Source organism: Mustela putorius, unplaced genomic scaffold, assembly GCF_011764305.1.
Source record: "Mustela putorius furo isolate JIRA1106 unplaced genomic scaffold, ASM1176430v1.1 tig00000551_pilon_pilon_pilon, whole genome shotgun sequence".
NCBI classification, from domain to species: Eukaryota; Metazoa; Chordata; class Mammalia; order Carnivora; family Mustelidae; genus Mustela; species Mustela putorius.
The window spans coordinates 2237060-2252499 of record NW_025421412.1 but is presented as its reverse complement, the minus strand read 5'-3'; the positions used below and the strand labels follow the sequence as shown (position 1 = coordinate 2252499).

General features: G+C 50.5%; 1 protein-coding gene across 8 annotated transcripts in view; it reads right to left on the bottom strand.

Moving 5' to 3' along the window:
- Positions 1-3359: 3359 nt before the first annotated feature.
- Positions 3360-15440, bottom strand: part of ANKRD10 (ankyrin repeat domain 10) — a 31747-nt gene continuing 19666 nt past the window's right edge. For 3 of the 8 annotated variants that reach the window (XM_045081298.1, XM_045081299.1, XM_004746029.3), the window contains 2 exons: positions 7961-8203; positions 3360-4905 (listed from right to left, as the gene is read on the bottom strand). In XM_045081298.1, coding sequence (XP_044937233.1) covers positions 4430-4905; positions 7961-8203 — 719 coding nt within the window. In that variant the 3' untranslated portion in view covers positions 3360-4429. The other 5 variants (XM_045081300.1, XM_045081301.1, XM_045081304.1 and 2 more) reach the window with 4 other exon arrangements.

Sequence of the window (15440 nt, the reverse complement as noted above, 5' to 3'; positions counted from 1 at the left end):
ACGGTTTGGCCACTGTGAATAATGCTGCAATAAACACGGGGGGAATGTATCCTTTTGAGTTAGCGTTTTCATTTCCTTTGGGTAAATAATTACTAGATCATACGGCGGCTCTATTTTTAATTGAGGAGCTTGCGTAATGTTTTCACAGCGGCTGCACCAGTTTGCATGATACCAACACGCGAGGGCTCCTCGCTCTCTACATCCTCACCAACACCTGTTCTTCCTTGTGTGTGTGTGTGTGTGTGTGTGTGTGTGTGTGTGTATTTTAGCCCTTCTGACAACTGTGAGGGGACACCGCACTGTAGGTCTGCTTTGCATTGCCCTGAGCGATGAGCATCTTTCCATGTGTCCGTTGCCCAGCTGTACGGTTTCTTTGGAAAAATGTCTATTTGGGTCCTCGGTCATTTTCACTGGATTACTTTCTTTTGTTTTGGGTGCTGAGTTGATAAGTTTTTTATGTATTTTGGATACTAATCCTTTATCAGTGGCAAATATCTCCTCCCATTCAGCACGCTGTCTTTGGCTTTGTGGTGGCTTCCTTCACTTTTTATTTTGATATAGTCCTAATAGTCTAATTTTGCTTTTGTTTCCCTTGCCTGAGATCTACCAAGAAAAAGGTCTCTGGCCATTGTCAAAGAAAGGACTGCCTTTGTTTTCTTCTAGGAGTTCTATGTTTTCAGGTCTCATCTATAGGACTTTAATCCATTTCGAGCTTATTTTTGTGTATGCTCTGAGAAAGGGGTCCGGTTTTCCCAACACCTTTTTTTTTTTTTTTTAAAGATTTTTATTTATTTATTTGCCAGAGACAGAGGGAGAGCGAGCGAGAGAGCACAGGCAGACAAAGAGGCAGGCAGAGGCAGAGGGAGAAGCAGGCTCCCCTGCCGAGCAAGGAGCCCGATGTGGGACTCAATCCCAGGACCCTGGGATCATGACCTGAGCCGAAGCCAGCTGCTCAACCAACTCAGCCACCCAGGTGTCCCTCCCAACACCTTTTAAACAAAAAAAAGATTTTATTATTTTAGAGAGAGAGAGAGAGAGAGAGAGAGATATGGAGCATGAGTGTGGGCAGGGACGGAAGGAGAAGCAGATTTCCTGCTAAGCATGGAGCCTAATGCGGGGTTCGATCCCCCAGTTAAGGCAGGTGCTTAACCAACTGCGGCACTCAGGTCAGGTGTCCCCCCAACAACAGCATTGTTTGAAGAGACGTTTTCCCACTATATATTGTCGCCTCTTCTGTTGTAGATCATAAGCGTGGGCTCCTGTGCTGGGTTCCCTATACTGTTCCATTGATCTGTGTCCATTTTTGCACCAGAACCATATCGTTTTGAAGACTGCGGCTTTGTCGCACACCTTCAAATTTGGGATTGTGATACCTTCAGCTTCGTTCTTCTTCTTCAAGATTGCTTTGGCGATTTGAAGTCTTCTCTGGTTCCATACAAATTTTATTACTAGTTGTTCTAGTTCTGTAAAAAACGTTAGTATTTTGATAGGGACTGCATTAAACCTGCAGGTTGCTTTGGGTGGTGTGGGCACATTTGTCCTTCTGATGCACACGCGTGGAATGTCTTTCCTTTCGCTTGTGTTCTCCTCGGTCTCTTTCATCACTGCTTTATGGCTTTCAGAGCGCGGAGCTTTCTTTTCCTTGATTAAGTTTGCTCCTAGGTACTTTATTATTCTCAGTGCAACTGTAAATGGGATTATTTTCTTAATTTCTTTTTACTACTTCAATAGTGTATGGAAAGCAATGGATTTCTGCATTTAATTTTGTAACCTGCAACTTTACTGAATTCATTCATCAGTTCTAACAGTTATTGGTGGCGTGTTTAGGGTTTTCTCTATGCAGTAGCACGTCATCTGCAAACAGATTTTCTCAACCAAAACGTTTAAACCTTCTGTCTCTCTGAAATGTTTTAGTTTTCAGTGTGGAGGTTTTGAACACCGTTTAAGGTATATTCCTAAGTGTTTTATGGTTTTGATGTTACTGTCAATGGAGTTTTTAAAGTTTAATTTTCCATTTGTTTGTGATTACTGTTTAAGCTATGAGCTCCTAAAAGGGTCTTCAGGCCGAAAAAGTTAAGAACCAGTAAACTCTTTTAATTTAGAATGCACTTAATTTTGGTGAGACAGGCAGAGTAAAATTTTGGCTTATTCTTGGGTCAGTGTTAAAATGATATCCACACGTTTTTAAAGGACTAGAACTTTTTCTGTCAGGTCTTAAGTATGAGAAACTTCCCCAAATATATACAAAGTAGGACAAAACAGCTTCATGTGCCCAGTGTCAACATCGGCTCCTCCCGTCTCGTGTGAGCTTTGTTCCGTCCGTACTCTACCACTCCCGTGTCGTTCTGGAGCCAATTCCAGGCATGAGGGGATTTTCCTGTAACGACGTTGCTACGATCTCTGAACGTCAATGCCTCTGAGCGACAAGACAAGGAAACTGCACCCGTCACACTGTGTACAGCTGGTGACCCTGTAGGTTCTACACAGTAGGTGGTCCCCGAGAAGCAGTCAGATTCTGTCCAACAACTCCCAAGACTTAATGAAAGGTTGATCCTTGAGCATTTTAAGAGATTCACTTAATGTTTTCCAGCAAATATTAACACAGTCTCGGAAATACATTAAGGACTAGTCCAAGCACAGGATTGCGTGGTTTCACCTCTCCTGCAGACTCAGAGCAACCTGGGTGGCTTCTCAGAGCAGTCATTTAGAAGGGTGGTGGCCGCCATCTGGCCTCATGGGTCCATTACTGATGCCTGCCGTGGGCACGGGATTGGATGGCATCAGTGCTCGATTACTGATGCCTGCTGTGGGCAGGGGGTTGGGGGGCAGTGACACAGCAAGTGTATTCATGCTTCTGTTCTCAGCCTCCAGTAATTTTTGTGACACTTCCAAAGGCTAATGCCCCCTCACTCTGGTATGTTAAATTTACAGTAATATGCATAAAGCAACCAGTGCTCTAAATCACATACAGGGCATGCCAGAAAGATTATTTTGTTGGCATTTACTAACTGTAATTTATAGTTTTAAAAGGCTTATGTTCATAAATGTCTGCTGGCCCAATGTTCAGTAAATTATGGTCATTGTCTTTTATGAAAATACGCAGGCAGGACAGTACTGCTGGCTGAGAGCGACTGACACGCCCCCAAGAGGCTCTGGGAGGAAAGGGTCCTAAGACTAGAGCATCTACACCCAGAAACCGAAAGTGGCCAGAAATTCCATGGGCAGGGCCAGGGGAGTAAAGTAAAATCTTACAAGCAAAATAAAAGGGGACGCTCCACTCGTCCCTCCCTTCCTGTCCCCTGCGCGGACACCCCCACCCCCTCCTCCACCCTAGAAAGAAAGCACACCCCAGGCACGGCTCAAGTGAGAGTTTTTTATTCAATCTGTAAAGCACAGTTTAAAAACAAGATGTTAGTAACACTCTTAGGACATTGGCTTGTTCAATGGACATTTTCTCTAACTTCACCAATTTTCATTACAAAAATCAGAAAAGTAAAAATTCATTACAATATTTGCACAGTGTGACCACTAGCTGCTTAAACAAAAGCTAATTTCTATAAAACCATAAACGTAGTGCACTTTTATTAAGAGAGAGCCAAAATTCTCTCAGTAGATGGGATATACATAGTGGTATACATTTTAAAGCAGAAACCACTCCCCTCCCCCCCAAAAAAACCAAGAAAAAAGAAAATATAAGTCAAAATAGTCAGTTATAAATATCCTGACCTGACATTTCCTACAAATAGTAATTTCTACTACATATAAAGGAAACCGTTATCTGTGGTACAAACCGTAGAGACAAAGCAAGAAATGTGGGATAAAACCACGACAGGGCCGCAGCCAGTCCCGGACTGCAGGTGTTTCCAGTGAAACGCGGGGCAGGGAGCTACGTTGTTGACAAAGGGGCCGCTTCCGCCCCCAAACCAGCACGCGTGCCTGGAAGAAGACCCACCACACGGCAAGCTGCAAAGTTTCAATGAAAAGACTTTGAAAAAGACAAATGTTCTTTTTTCCAAGACATCTTTGTAAGGCTGTACTTTGCATAGGGAACGAGCCGTCTTCTGTCATAGAGTCTACAAGGTTAGAGCAGAAGCAAGCTTTCCAAGAGGCCTGTGGACCAGGAGTCTGGAAGGACGGCATTCTACGGCGACGCACTCAAAGGACAACACCGAGGCTGGCGGCCGAGAGATTACACTTGGAGAGAGGCCCGCCAACCCGCTAGGAAACACCTGGGCGCTAAGTCAGCCGTCCTCATGCGTACAACAGGACTCACGAGGAACTTCTCAAACACAAGCGGACTTTGTCAGGAAGCCGAAAGTATACAAAAATAGTACAAGTCGTGACATTCCCTCAAGTGGGCGCCACGTGAGTATTCACGGTCGGCTACTAGGGAGGCATGGGCGCGTCCACACGGTCAGGCTGCCGGTCTCTACGAGCCGTGGTACAGGTGCATGGCCCCCAGGTCGGCACCGCCGGGCCTCTCTGCCCCCTTCACGGAGCTGGGGTGCTCTGCCAGGCTACTGAGCTCGGGGATGCTTTCAGCGGTGTCCCCGAACCCGTGGTAGTGCCCGTAGTGCAGGTTCTCCTCAACGTCCCCCACCCAGGAAGGTCTGTTAGCCACGCAGCTGCTCGGGCTCCCGTTCAGGTGCAGAGAGCCGCACATCTCGGCGTTAGCGCTCACGGTCTTTTCTGGCTCCTCGGTCCCATGGACACAAAGCGGACCCTGGCTACTCGGAAAAGGCCGTCCTTGAACTATGCCACTGCTAACACCGTTAGCTCCTGATAAGCTCTGGTCACTCCCGCTCTCCATCCCATTGAGCTGTGTCGTGGAGGGGAAGTCCAAATGTCCACTGATGACACATCCATGTGTCAGTGTATCCGGCGCGGGGCTACTGGTTTTCATATCTGCATTGAGAGATACACCTGTCACCAGAATTCTGAACCAGAGGGGGAGGAGGAACTAGAACAGTTGCATTGCTGCCACAACTCTAAAGGATTTACTTAGCTTCTTTTTTTTTTTTTTTTTTTCTTTAGAACAAACCAGTTCCTTTTCCGGAGGTAAAAAACTGCATAGGCAGATTTAAAAATAGAACCAACAGCAGCATGTTCCTGGTAAGACAAGACACATCTCTGGCTTTTGGCTGCACCGAGTGACTGGATGCGGACGCCTGAGGCGACAGCTCTGCGGCATGAAAACGACCAGCAGCCCCGCAGCGCCGCCGGCAACACCAGAATCGGAAAAGTGCTCTCGTGTCAAGACTACTTTCAGGAAGACATTTTAAAAATCACCTGCGAGACCGGCCAGCAGAACGAAGGGGAGGTCTCCCACGGGCTAAATAAGCCCCCACCCCTCCAGCTCTGAAGGAAAGGAGGAAAGGAAGGAAGGCGGCCGCCGACATGGGGGCCGGGGGCGCCTGGGACCGGGCGAGGCAGCGCCACGCGAGCTCCGGGGACGCGCCCACGGCTCAGGCCTGGCGCTCTGACACGGGAGCTCAGATCTTAGCGACCCTCGCGTCCGCGTGGCACCGGTGTGGCGGCAAGCGGCCGGCGAGGACGGGACACTAAGCGCTCTCACGCGTGCGGTCTGGGACGGGCGGCGCAGCAGCGCGAGCCCTGGCGGGGCCTTCCGAGTTCGCCAGGTGAGTGGACTCCGACGTCCAAGCCTTCATTCATCTAATGAGGCTACGGTAAAAAAAAACGCTTAGGTTGGGAAAATGTTGCTTAACCTGCATAGGGAGACATCCATCTCAGGGGGAATGACAGAGTCGACCCCAACACACCCGAGCCCAAGGGGACAGCGATTACAAGGTCCTTTTCTGTACAAGGAAACCCGGGATTCAATAGTCACGTTCATAGGAGTTCACAGAACAGTACAAAGAATGAGAATTCGGTCTTGCTTGGTAATAGGAAATTTTATCTCAATGTTCTGAGCTGTTAAAGCAAGGTATGGGATTAAACACACGAGTGGAGTCCCACGACCATTGGAACGAGGACATGTTTCCACACACAGGCCCCCGACACACAGTGTGGCCCTCCCCAGAAGGGCTGACTTTCCGCCTCACCAGCCAGGTGTCTGATTTGCACTTGGACATAGGTTTCTGCGTGTCCCGCAAATCTTCCTGCCAATAAAAAATCATGGCTTGTTCAATGAACAAAAACACCTTCTACACATTCCATTAATCATTTTCCTGGCAGTTTAAGTGATAATCATGCTTCATAACTGCTATAAATTCTTCAGAGGATAAGGGACTTTTTTTCCCCCCTAAATTAAAGGACAGCTCTTTTATTTAGTTAAAACTCAAGGCTAGAGAAGTAGTATTTCAAGAACTGAACATGAAGTAGAATAAAAAGAAATAAAATGAGCTAATCCCAGAGAACTTTAATCAGTGTTCCTGGGTGATGAAATTCATGAGTATGATGGCGACCCTGAGGGTCACTAAGACAAATAACTGTGTCCCAGTAACAGACACGGACATGAGGTTTCCGGGGGATCAGCCCTGAAAAGGTCCAGGAGCACCGGGTCAGAGGTCGGAGCCGCCTTGACTCAGTTCTCCGTCTGAGCTCCGTGCGACGCGTCTCCTCTAGTCCCCGGGGGGTGCGAGGGCGAGCGCTGGACGCAATGTCAACACCAAGGCTACTTGACGACCTCATGTCCTTGTGGAAAATCTAATCCAGCTGAGCACGAGAACGGCGGACATCCTAGAGACTGGCTATTCGGGACCCCGCCTGGCTGCCTCCAACACCGTCCTAGCTCCTTGCCCCTCCCGCCTCTGCGGGCCCGTGCTCCCGCACACCACCTGCCTGCCCACGGCACGGCCCCCAGGAGCTCAGCCCGTTTTGTGCACGTGGGCAGACGGTGCTGTGCGCGAGGTGACCGGAAGTTTGGCGCCCGTCACACAGGACAAGCTGGGCTTGAAGTAAAAGTGTGGCCTTTTCAACGCGACACCCGCGCTGGCTATTAAATTTGGCCTGAAAATGCGGGATATGAACGCCTGAAGTTTAGAGGTTACTTCTGCCTTTTAAAGCATGTAGCTATGTCATTTGTTTTGAAAAGCTTTGAGTTTTGTTACTTGTCTTTAGCCAAGGTCTTTAAATTACTAACGTATTAGAATTTTCCATAGAAAATCTACCCATTTAATGATGTGGCAAAAAGGTGATTCCACCTGTAACCCTGTAGCTTCTAGAAAGATGTACACATTTTCCTTCCATTTTTAGTCACAGAAATAGTTTTTCGTGTATGTCTGGGAAGCATAATGCATAATCTCTTACCCCAGTGAAGAATTTAGCCTAGAGACATAATAAAACCTTAAACAAACCAGTATCTATTTCTACATATATTAACACAGTAAGAAAACTGCTAAGATGTTTTCATGGTCATCTAAAGAGAAAATTGGCAGAGAAAAGTATTAACTCCAAGGAAAAGTCTTGAGAGATTCTGAATGCTAAAGAAACAGCCTGAACCATCGACCGTGCGGAGACATGAGCACCCGCAGCGCGTACGTGTCTGCGGGCCACGGCGCCCAGCGCTTGGCTGGACCGAGCTGCCCTCCCAGAAACCACAGCAGCCAGCAGAGGCGAGTGGGAGGCCCCACGCTGGCGAGCCCAGTTGCGGGTCAAAACCATCTACCCGTCCTCCACGTCCACAGCAAATCATCCTTGCCGTGTACCCGGCGGAACCACTAGCTACAGATGTCTGATGTGTTCACCCAAAGGTCACATGTCAGGAAAGTAAGCGTGCGAAACCTCTTTGAAATTAAACAAGGCACGTTAAGCGGAAGCGTCAAACCAAAATAGGAAGATTGCACTCAAACACCTCATGTCTACAGAATGCACCCGACACACTCATCCTCGTATCTACAAACTCGCCCAAGATGCGCAAACTGTAGTGTAACATTCTTTAAAACGTCGGACAACAAAGTGCAGCGCTGGGGAGGACACTCAGGTCAGAAATAGTACGCACACTGGCTCCTGCAGCGGCAAGGCGTCTGCATCGCTGAGACCGTGTATACTTCTATTTCTCTGGGTCCGACAGAACCACCCTCCTGCTGTCTGCTGTCTTCGACCATGGGGCTGCTGCCGCAGCTAACAGGGAACTGTCCACTCCCACCTGTGACAGCCGTGAGCTCTCTGTCGACCAGCATTTTGTCAGCTTCATCGTCCGCGTCGCTGTTCCCCAGCGGCGTGCAGGGACCCAAGTTCCGAGCTGCACAGAACACAAAGGCAATTTTAGATCCCTGCACCCGCAAGCTTTTAAGACAATGGTTTCTCCCTCCTTTTTCCCTCTAAGAGCCCTGAATGCTCCCAATCTGTGAAAACAATGGAATCTAGGGATCAGCAAGGAGCCTAGAGCATGGCCGGGAAACTTCCCAAAATGTGCAGCTCCAAGGAAAAGTCACGGGATTTCAGACACTTACTCTACCTGTACCCAGGGGCACAAATTCTCCTTCATGGCTGGTCCCTGGAGGAAATAAAGCAGTTCTACGACCCACAGAGATTTCTAAATATGTTTCTAAGTTCAGCATACTCTGTATTATGGCCCGAAATGTTCCTTCAGTTATTTTCGTAAAAAAATATGAAGACAGGGGCGCCTGGATGGCTCAGTGGGTTAAGCCACTGCCTATGGCTCAGGTCATGATCTCAGGGTCCTGGGATCGAGTCCCGCATCGGGCTCTCTGCTCAGCAGGGAGCCTGCTTTCTCCTCTCTCTCTGCCTGTCTCTCCTATTTGTGATCTCTGTCAAATAAATTAAAATCTTAAAAAAAAAAAAAAGAAATACAAAGACAATTCTTGAATAACATAAAAACCATTAAAATTATCCTAAATTAAAAAAAAAAAAAAATTCAGGGGCGCCTGGGTGGCTCAGTTGGTTGGACGGCTGCCTTCGGCTCAGGTCATGATCCCGGAGTCCCGGGAGCGAGTCTGGCATCAGGCTCCCAGCTCCATGGGGAGTCTGCTTCTCCCTCTGACCTTCTCCTCGCTCATGCTCTCTCTCACTGTCTCTCTCTCTCAAATAAATAAAATCTTAAAAAAAAAAATTCACTAATCTCAGTAGTAGAAAGGAAAGTAAAAGCCAAGGTTAAATACTGTTCTGGGGGCGTGACCCTGTGCACCAAGATACAGTAACACCGGAAACGAACATTACAATCCTAGTTCCAGATCTTTGAGGCTGAAGTTACACACATTCCTCTAAAAAGGATCATTCTCTGGATCTTGGAGGAAAACAAACATGCACATTTAATCACGTTTCCTGCAAGAATCACACTCATTGTGTGGAAACACTCCCCTGGGCGCCTTCCCTGGGCGCCCCCACCCTACCCCCAGCGGCCACGTTCCCGTGATCATGTGGCTTTCTGGTCTCAGCACACACATGCTATTACAGAATCGGACCCCCAGATCGTTTTCATCTACCATGGCATGAATGCAGCTCGTGAGCAAAGTCCAAAAGAACCTTTTAAAGTCATGTAAGAATCCGCTGTAGGGTCGCATTCTAACCCCTGCAACTCCCCGGCTGTCCTGTCGTGAACACCACAGTCGAAGCCTCACTCGGCACCTTCTGTGTACTTCTGGGTCTTTAATCAGATAAATTTCTGGGTCAAAGTATATATACAATAAACAACTTTTGTGCTAAATCTTCCCAATAAACATTTAAAAACAGACATGAACTCTGCGGCTTCTGTTACTTCTGATTTGCAGGCAGGAGTCGGATTTTACAGATGTAAAAGGAGCAAGCACACCGGCTCCAGACTGCCGCTAACCCGAAGCCAAACCGCCGAGACCGGAGAACAACGTATGGTCTTCACGAAGAGGAACGCAAGTCCCAGACGACCGACATGTGGGAGAAACAGAGCAGTGTGACCTGTGTAGCTGGTCTGCACAGGCAGGAGGCCAAGGTCACTCACAACACAGGTGCTTTTAGGCCCGAGGCATTAAGCCCTGGATTTCCGGCTTTCCCACTCAAGGCTCTCCGCCTTCCTCCACGGGCCCCCATCAGCGCCAGGCAAGCTGCCACCCACCCTGGGAAGCAGGTACTTTCCACATGTCCGTGGCAAACTGGCCGCCCTCACGAGGGGGCGGGGGTGGTGGTGTTCAGGACCTTCGGGGAGACCTCAGCCTGTCATTTCAGAGACTGCTGAGTCTGAGGAGCCTGCGGTCTGCGTGGGCTCGGGTCCTGCTCCTTCCTCTCCTGCGCCTGGTAAGCCGTCCTGGGAGTCCAGTGGTCCACGGAGAACGGGCACACGCCAGCCCAGCAAAGCCACGGATGGACGCCCCTGCGAACGGGGAGCTGCACGGGGCTCCAGCACGGCGCTCAGTGCCTGTCCTCGTAAGGTCTGCTCTTCAGGATTCAGGGGCCAGGGTTCCTGGGGACGGTGAGCCCTGAGCTAAGTGTGCCGTTTCACAGATCTGAAAAGGAAAGCAGTTTACAGAAACCCCGACAGAGGACAAATGTGAAAGCGCTTCCTGAGAGCGGAGCTACTTATCTTCTCGTCTCTTAAGCCCAGTGCTCAGAAGGGGGACCGCATCCATGAATGCAGCCCACTCTGCAGCCTGAAAACGCACAGACACAGGAAGCAAACAAACATGACTCGTCCTGGCGCGACCCGTAACAGAATCAGGAGCCCGGCCCCCTGGAAAGGCCGGCTGTTAAGAGCAGCAGCTCGGGTGGGCCTGCCACCAGGGGGCCGCAGGGGCCGCAGGCAGAGGAGTCTGGGGACATTCAAGGTCACACGAAGAGGAGGAGCCAGGGGACAAGGCCAGTTTGCCCTGGAAATGACTCCGGGAAGGAGAGACCCATGCAGAGCACAGGCCCGACTCTGAAACCCTGCCACCTCGCAGGTGCGCCGTCAGTGCCGGCGGGGACAAATACGACACCGACGGAAGGCTCTCCTACGCGTAGTCAAGACACTCTTTAACAGGGGAGCATATGCCAACGCACTCAGGCCGGTTCTCCACAGACAGGCTGTCTTTGTGGAGCATCGCTGCCATGAAGCACCTGCAAGGCTTTTAAACACTCGGCGGCAGACAGTCCGGCTGCGCCCGGGCCGGGTCACTCCAGCGTCCAGGAATCGGCGGCACAGGCGCAATTTACTTTTTAAACCCATGTTTTATGAACCGACATTGACGCCGGCCTCTCAGAACTGTCGGAACATTGGCGCCGAGCAGACTCCTCTCTCCCACACTCATTCGCCTCGGCCGAAGGAGCCACGGAGACGTGCCACGCTGCGTCTGAGCAAGGCAGCCTCGCACACAGAGCGCGAGGCGTCTCTCCCCACGTGGTCGGATTGGGCGCTCTCCGGGGCTCGGAGCGGCACCTTCTCTTCCCGTCTCTCTACCCACCTCCACAGGAAAAAGCAAAGACCACGACACGTTTCGCTAAAAAAAGTCCTTACCTCCTACTCGGCCACAAGATTGCAGCACACGTTCGCCGCGGACCATCTGCGGCAGGACACTGTCTAGCAGCGGCTCAAGAAAGACCCTCCCAGCCTCCTTCCTGCAGAGGCGACTTTGCAAGCATGACCGACCATGGTCCAGATGCAGAACCGGGCACCGGTACGGCCGTCTGAGGCCGCGGCCAGCTCTCAGCAAGATGCTACAGCCACGTGTTTGCTTTACGCGCGCAGTCTGAAAGCCCGGGGGGTGGTGTCCCTGGGCTTTTGGAAGGCGGGGAGTCCTGGAGGGTGCTGTCGGGAAGCGGATTCCTGAGCTGGCTCCGTACGGCCGGGAAGGGGCACGTGCAGAACAAAAATGAGTTACTATCACTCTTTAATAGTGAACTCTATGCCCAGCGTGGGGCTTGAACTCATGGCCACAAGCTCCTACTGAGCCAGCCCGGCACCCCCCAAACACGAGATTCCAACTGCCAAGGACACCTGCAAGCTTACCTAGGGCTCCTGAAGAAAGCCCACTCAGACTTATTTTAACGTTCAAGGCAGAAACGTCTCTGAAAAAGAACAATTCAATCTCTATGGTCACATCGTTGTGAGGTGCTGGTGCTCTGGCTGGCTAGCAGGGTGCGAACCCCTAGGCCCAGCACGAGGGAGCTGTCGGGCACCCAAACACTGCCAAGTAGGTTTGCACGACAGACCTCGGCGAGGCTGGGCTCGTGGCACAGACTAGTGACCTCCTGTTGTGTATCTTCAGGGTGCTGGTGTGGGGGTCCCAGGTGTGGGTCAGCCCTCAAGGGGAGTTGGCCAGGAGCCCCAGGACGCTTCACACACATGTGGTCTCCCCGCGGAACGGGGAGTCCCAACCATTGGCAAGTACTCGGGAAGGAAAGTCTCCCCCGGGGGCTTCCCACCGGCCATAATCAATCAGTATGATTTCTTATCCACTTACCACAATTTACCTGGATAACAACTTTTTAAAGAAAGATTCTGTTTAAATCAAAGCAGGACCTGAGGCCGGAATGAAGATGGTTCTACCATGGGGGAACATTTCATGGACTCTAAGCTCCCGCCACGGCCCCACAAGCAGCAGTGAGAGTTCTGGAAACACCACGGGAGGCCTTGGGGTTCTGTGAAAGGGCACAGGAGAGAAGGTGCATGGGGTGGCGGACTCCGGCCACGGCAGCTACACTGCTCTGCGAACAGAGGAGCCTCCGGAGGCTGGAATTTGAGACGGAAACGGTGCAAATCACAGAGTGCTTGGGTTTCCGGTGTCATTCAGATCACCATTCCTGGACGCGAAGCCTTCAGGGATCCAGACAAAACAATCCTGTTATTCCAACCGCACTGTTCTCTTACTCTGGTCAAACACTTAAACTCTGCCCTTGAAGTCAGTCGTGTGCGTCTCTAATGTACGGGATCAAACCGGCGGGAGCCACATTTTTCACTGGGGAGGCAGAGGATCTCCTGAGACTCAGGCTCTAAGCAGGCAGACGCGCCACTCCTCTGCTCCCCCCACACGGCCACCGCCCGTCTCCGCTGTGGTCCGGACGGATACTGAAGACCAGAGTGCACATTGTTTAATGTGAAGCTTATCCAGGGGAAGGTGTGCCGAGAAACTTCTCATTGCTGATTTTAAACAGGACCATAATGCTGTAGTTTTCCTAAAAGGTGTTTAAGTTAAATACCTATACATTATGTATGAAATTCTAAGATCAGTACTATATCCTTCTGAATTAAAAACTGATTTAACGAGATCTAGTATCAACACAGGCTCCTTCCTATGGCAACTGTTCCCAGTCACAAAACCCTGGTCGCTGGCTCAGTCTACAGATCACGCTGCCCCTCCTTGCTCCCGACACGGGAGCTGCAGCCAAAGCAACTCCTGATTAAAAGAAGAGGATAGGACGGGCATTCTTCCCAACCAGTCTCCCTGGTATCTGGGCGGGTTTCCAAGGACCACACACACGGGTAACGGGACTGTTACTCCTGAAGGTTAACAGAAACACTAACAGAACGTTACCGAGCAGCTGTCACTGAAGGACACCTGTCATCTGACCTCGAGCCAATGGTTGATAAATGGGGGGAAAACACACCGAAACTCACGTACATACTCGTGCTTCCTTGTGCCACCCCAAATGAACAAAACCCGATCTTATGCCAAAATACTTTTAGTTAGGATCAACCGCTGAAGTGACTTTGGACTTGACTTTATGCTCGAGTTCACAGCCCCAGGGACTAGGTCCACGCTCTGACCAGGGTGGAGGGGTTGCTGGTGTGAATGCTGGGGCGGGGGCATGTCACATAGGACCCGCCCGAGGCTCAGCCCACCCCCCAGCGCAGCAGACGGTCAGGCAGCAGTGTCATTAATCCTTCAAGTTCTTTTCCATCCGTAGTTTCCAAGGGAAATCACACCAATGACATTAAAACATCTGAAAACAGTTTAGTGGAAGCAGGGACAGAGGCCACTTTCTGTGGAGAAGAGTGGGGAACTTTGTCTCAGGATTCCAAAGTAAAAAAAAAAAAGTTAAAAAAAAAATAAATTCACAAGGCACACTTAAAAAGTTGGCTTAGCCAGAAAAACTTCTGGAAATAAGTTTTATGAACATAAAATGCACATTAAAAACAGGAGTGTGTGTGATTCTTTAGTTGCAGAAAGACTGGCCTGAATCTCACTGATAAGGTCTAAGCTAGGCCTTCACGGAGCCCAGAACTCCTGGCCCTGAAAAGCCTAACTTGTACCTGGGGAAGAATGAAGGGAGACAGAAAATTTTAAATTCTTTTAAATATGTTGACATGAGAAGTTATTCAAAAGTATTTTATATGCATGTGTTGGGTAAGGAAAAAATGCTTATTTTTACTCTGGTGTGAGAGCCAAAAACTTGTTTGCAAAATGAGTAATTCAGAATGAGCAAAACCTGAAGCTTAGACATTTAAATAGCAAATCAAAACAAGATGCCAGATATTAAGTGGAAATGAACTACAACAACGTATCGTGAATCGTCTACTGGAACCCGAGCCCGGGGCAGAAGTCCTCACACAGGCAGACACAACTTCCTTCCGAAGACCCAGGCAGCTGGGGCCAAGTCATGAGACCCACGCCCCAGCCCCCACTCACGGCGAGCATGTCATGAAGTGAAAGTGGTCATCGCCACTCACAGCCCCCGCCCCCCGAGGAAAGAGGCGCAGGCTGCAGGCCCGTCCGTGCTCCCACAGCCATGACCAGAGACGCACGCACACGCTCAGGGTTGTGGGAGACGCTGCCCGGGACCAGCACTGCCTGCAGGACGGGAGCGAGGATGGCCCGGCTCAGAGGTCTCCCGCGATGGCGGACGGATGGGACCTCCGCCGGGGCGGGCAGCCCAGCCCAGCCTCGGGGCCACATGCCTCAAAGCCCAGGCCCCGGCCGAGGAGCGGGAAGCGGGAACGGGCTGCCCGGGGAGTCTCAGGGGCAAAACGTGCATCTCTCACGCTGTCGGCCAAAACAAACCCGCCTGGAGGAGGGAGATAACCCCCCTCCCCCCACATCTACCCACCCGCCCGATTCTTCGGATCCGTCTGCGTGGTGACGCGGTCTAGGAAATGTACATTCCGGTCTCTTCAGGGCAGATCCGACGGACCTGAGTGCGGCAAAGCCTGGTTGGAAAAACTCTTTGGCCCATGTTTGAGTCTTGTTAGAACGTCCAGGGACATCCATCTTAGCCGACTAGCAGAATCCAAGATTTCTGCTGTGAACCAGCATACGTGCACATGGACACATACCGGTCTGCTGCCCAAGGGCCCATGAGGCCAACACTTTGCGTCATTCCAAAATACGAAACCAGGCATGAAGCGGACAAGAAAGGCTATTTTAAAAAAGTGGACGCTCTTAGAGGGCTTTTAAACTACATTAGGAAAGACTCGGCCGGAACACGTACACATCAGTGACCGTGCTGGACGACAGCTCACGGTTCAGGCCCCGCGAGGGCGGACACCCGCCCGTGTCGTTCGTGCTTACGCCCTTCTGGCATTCTTGGAGAGTTCTGGGACTCACAGAAGCCAGGAGTTTCTTAAACCACCA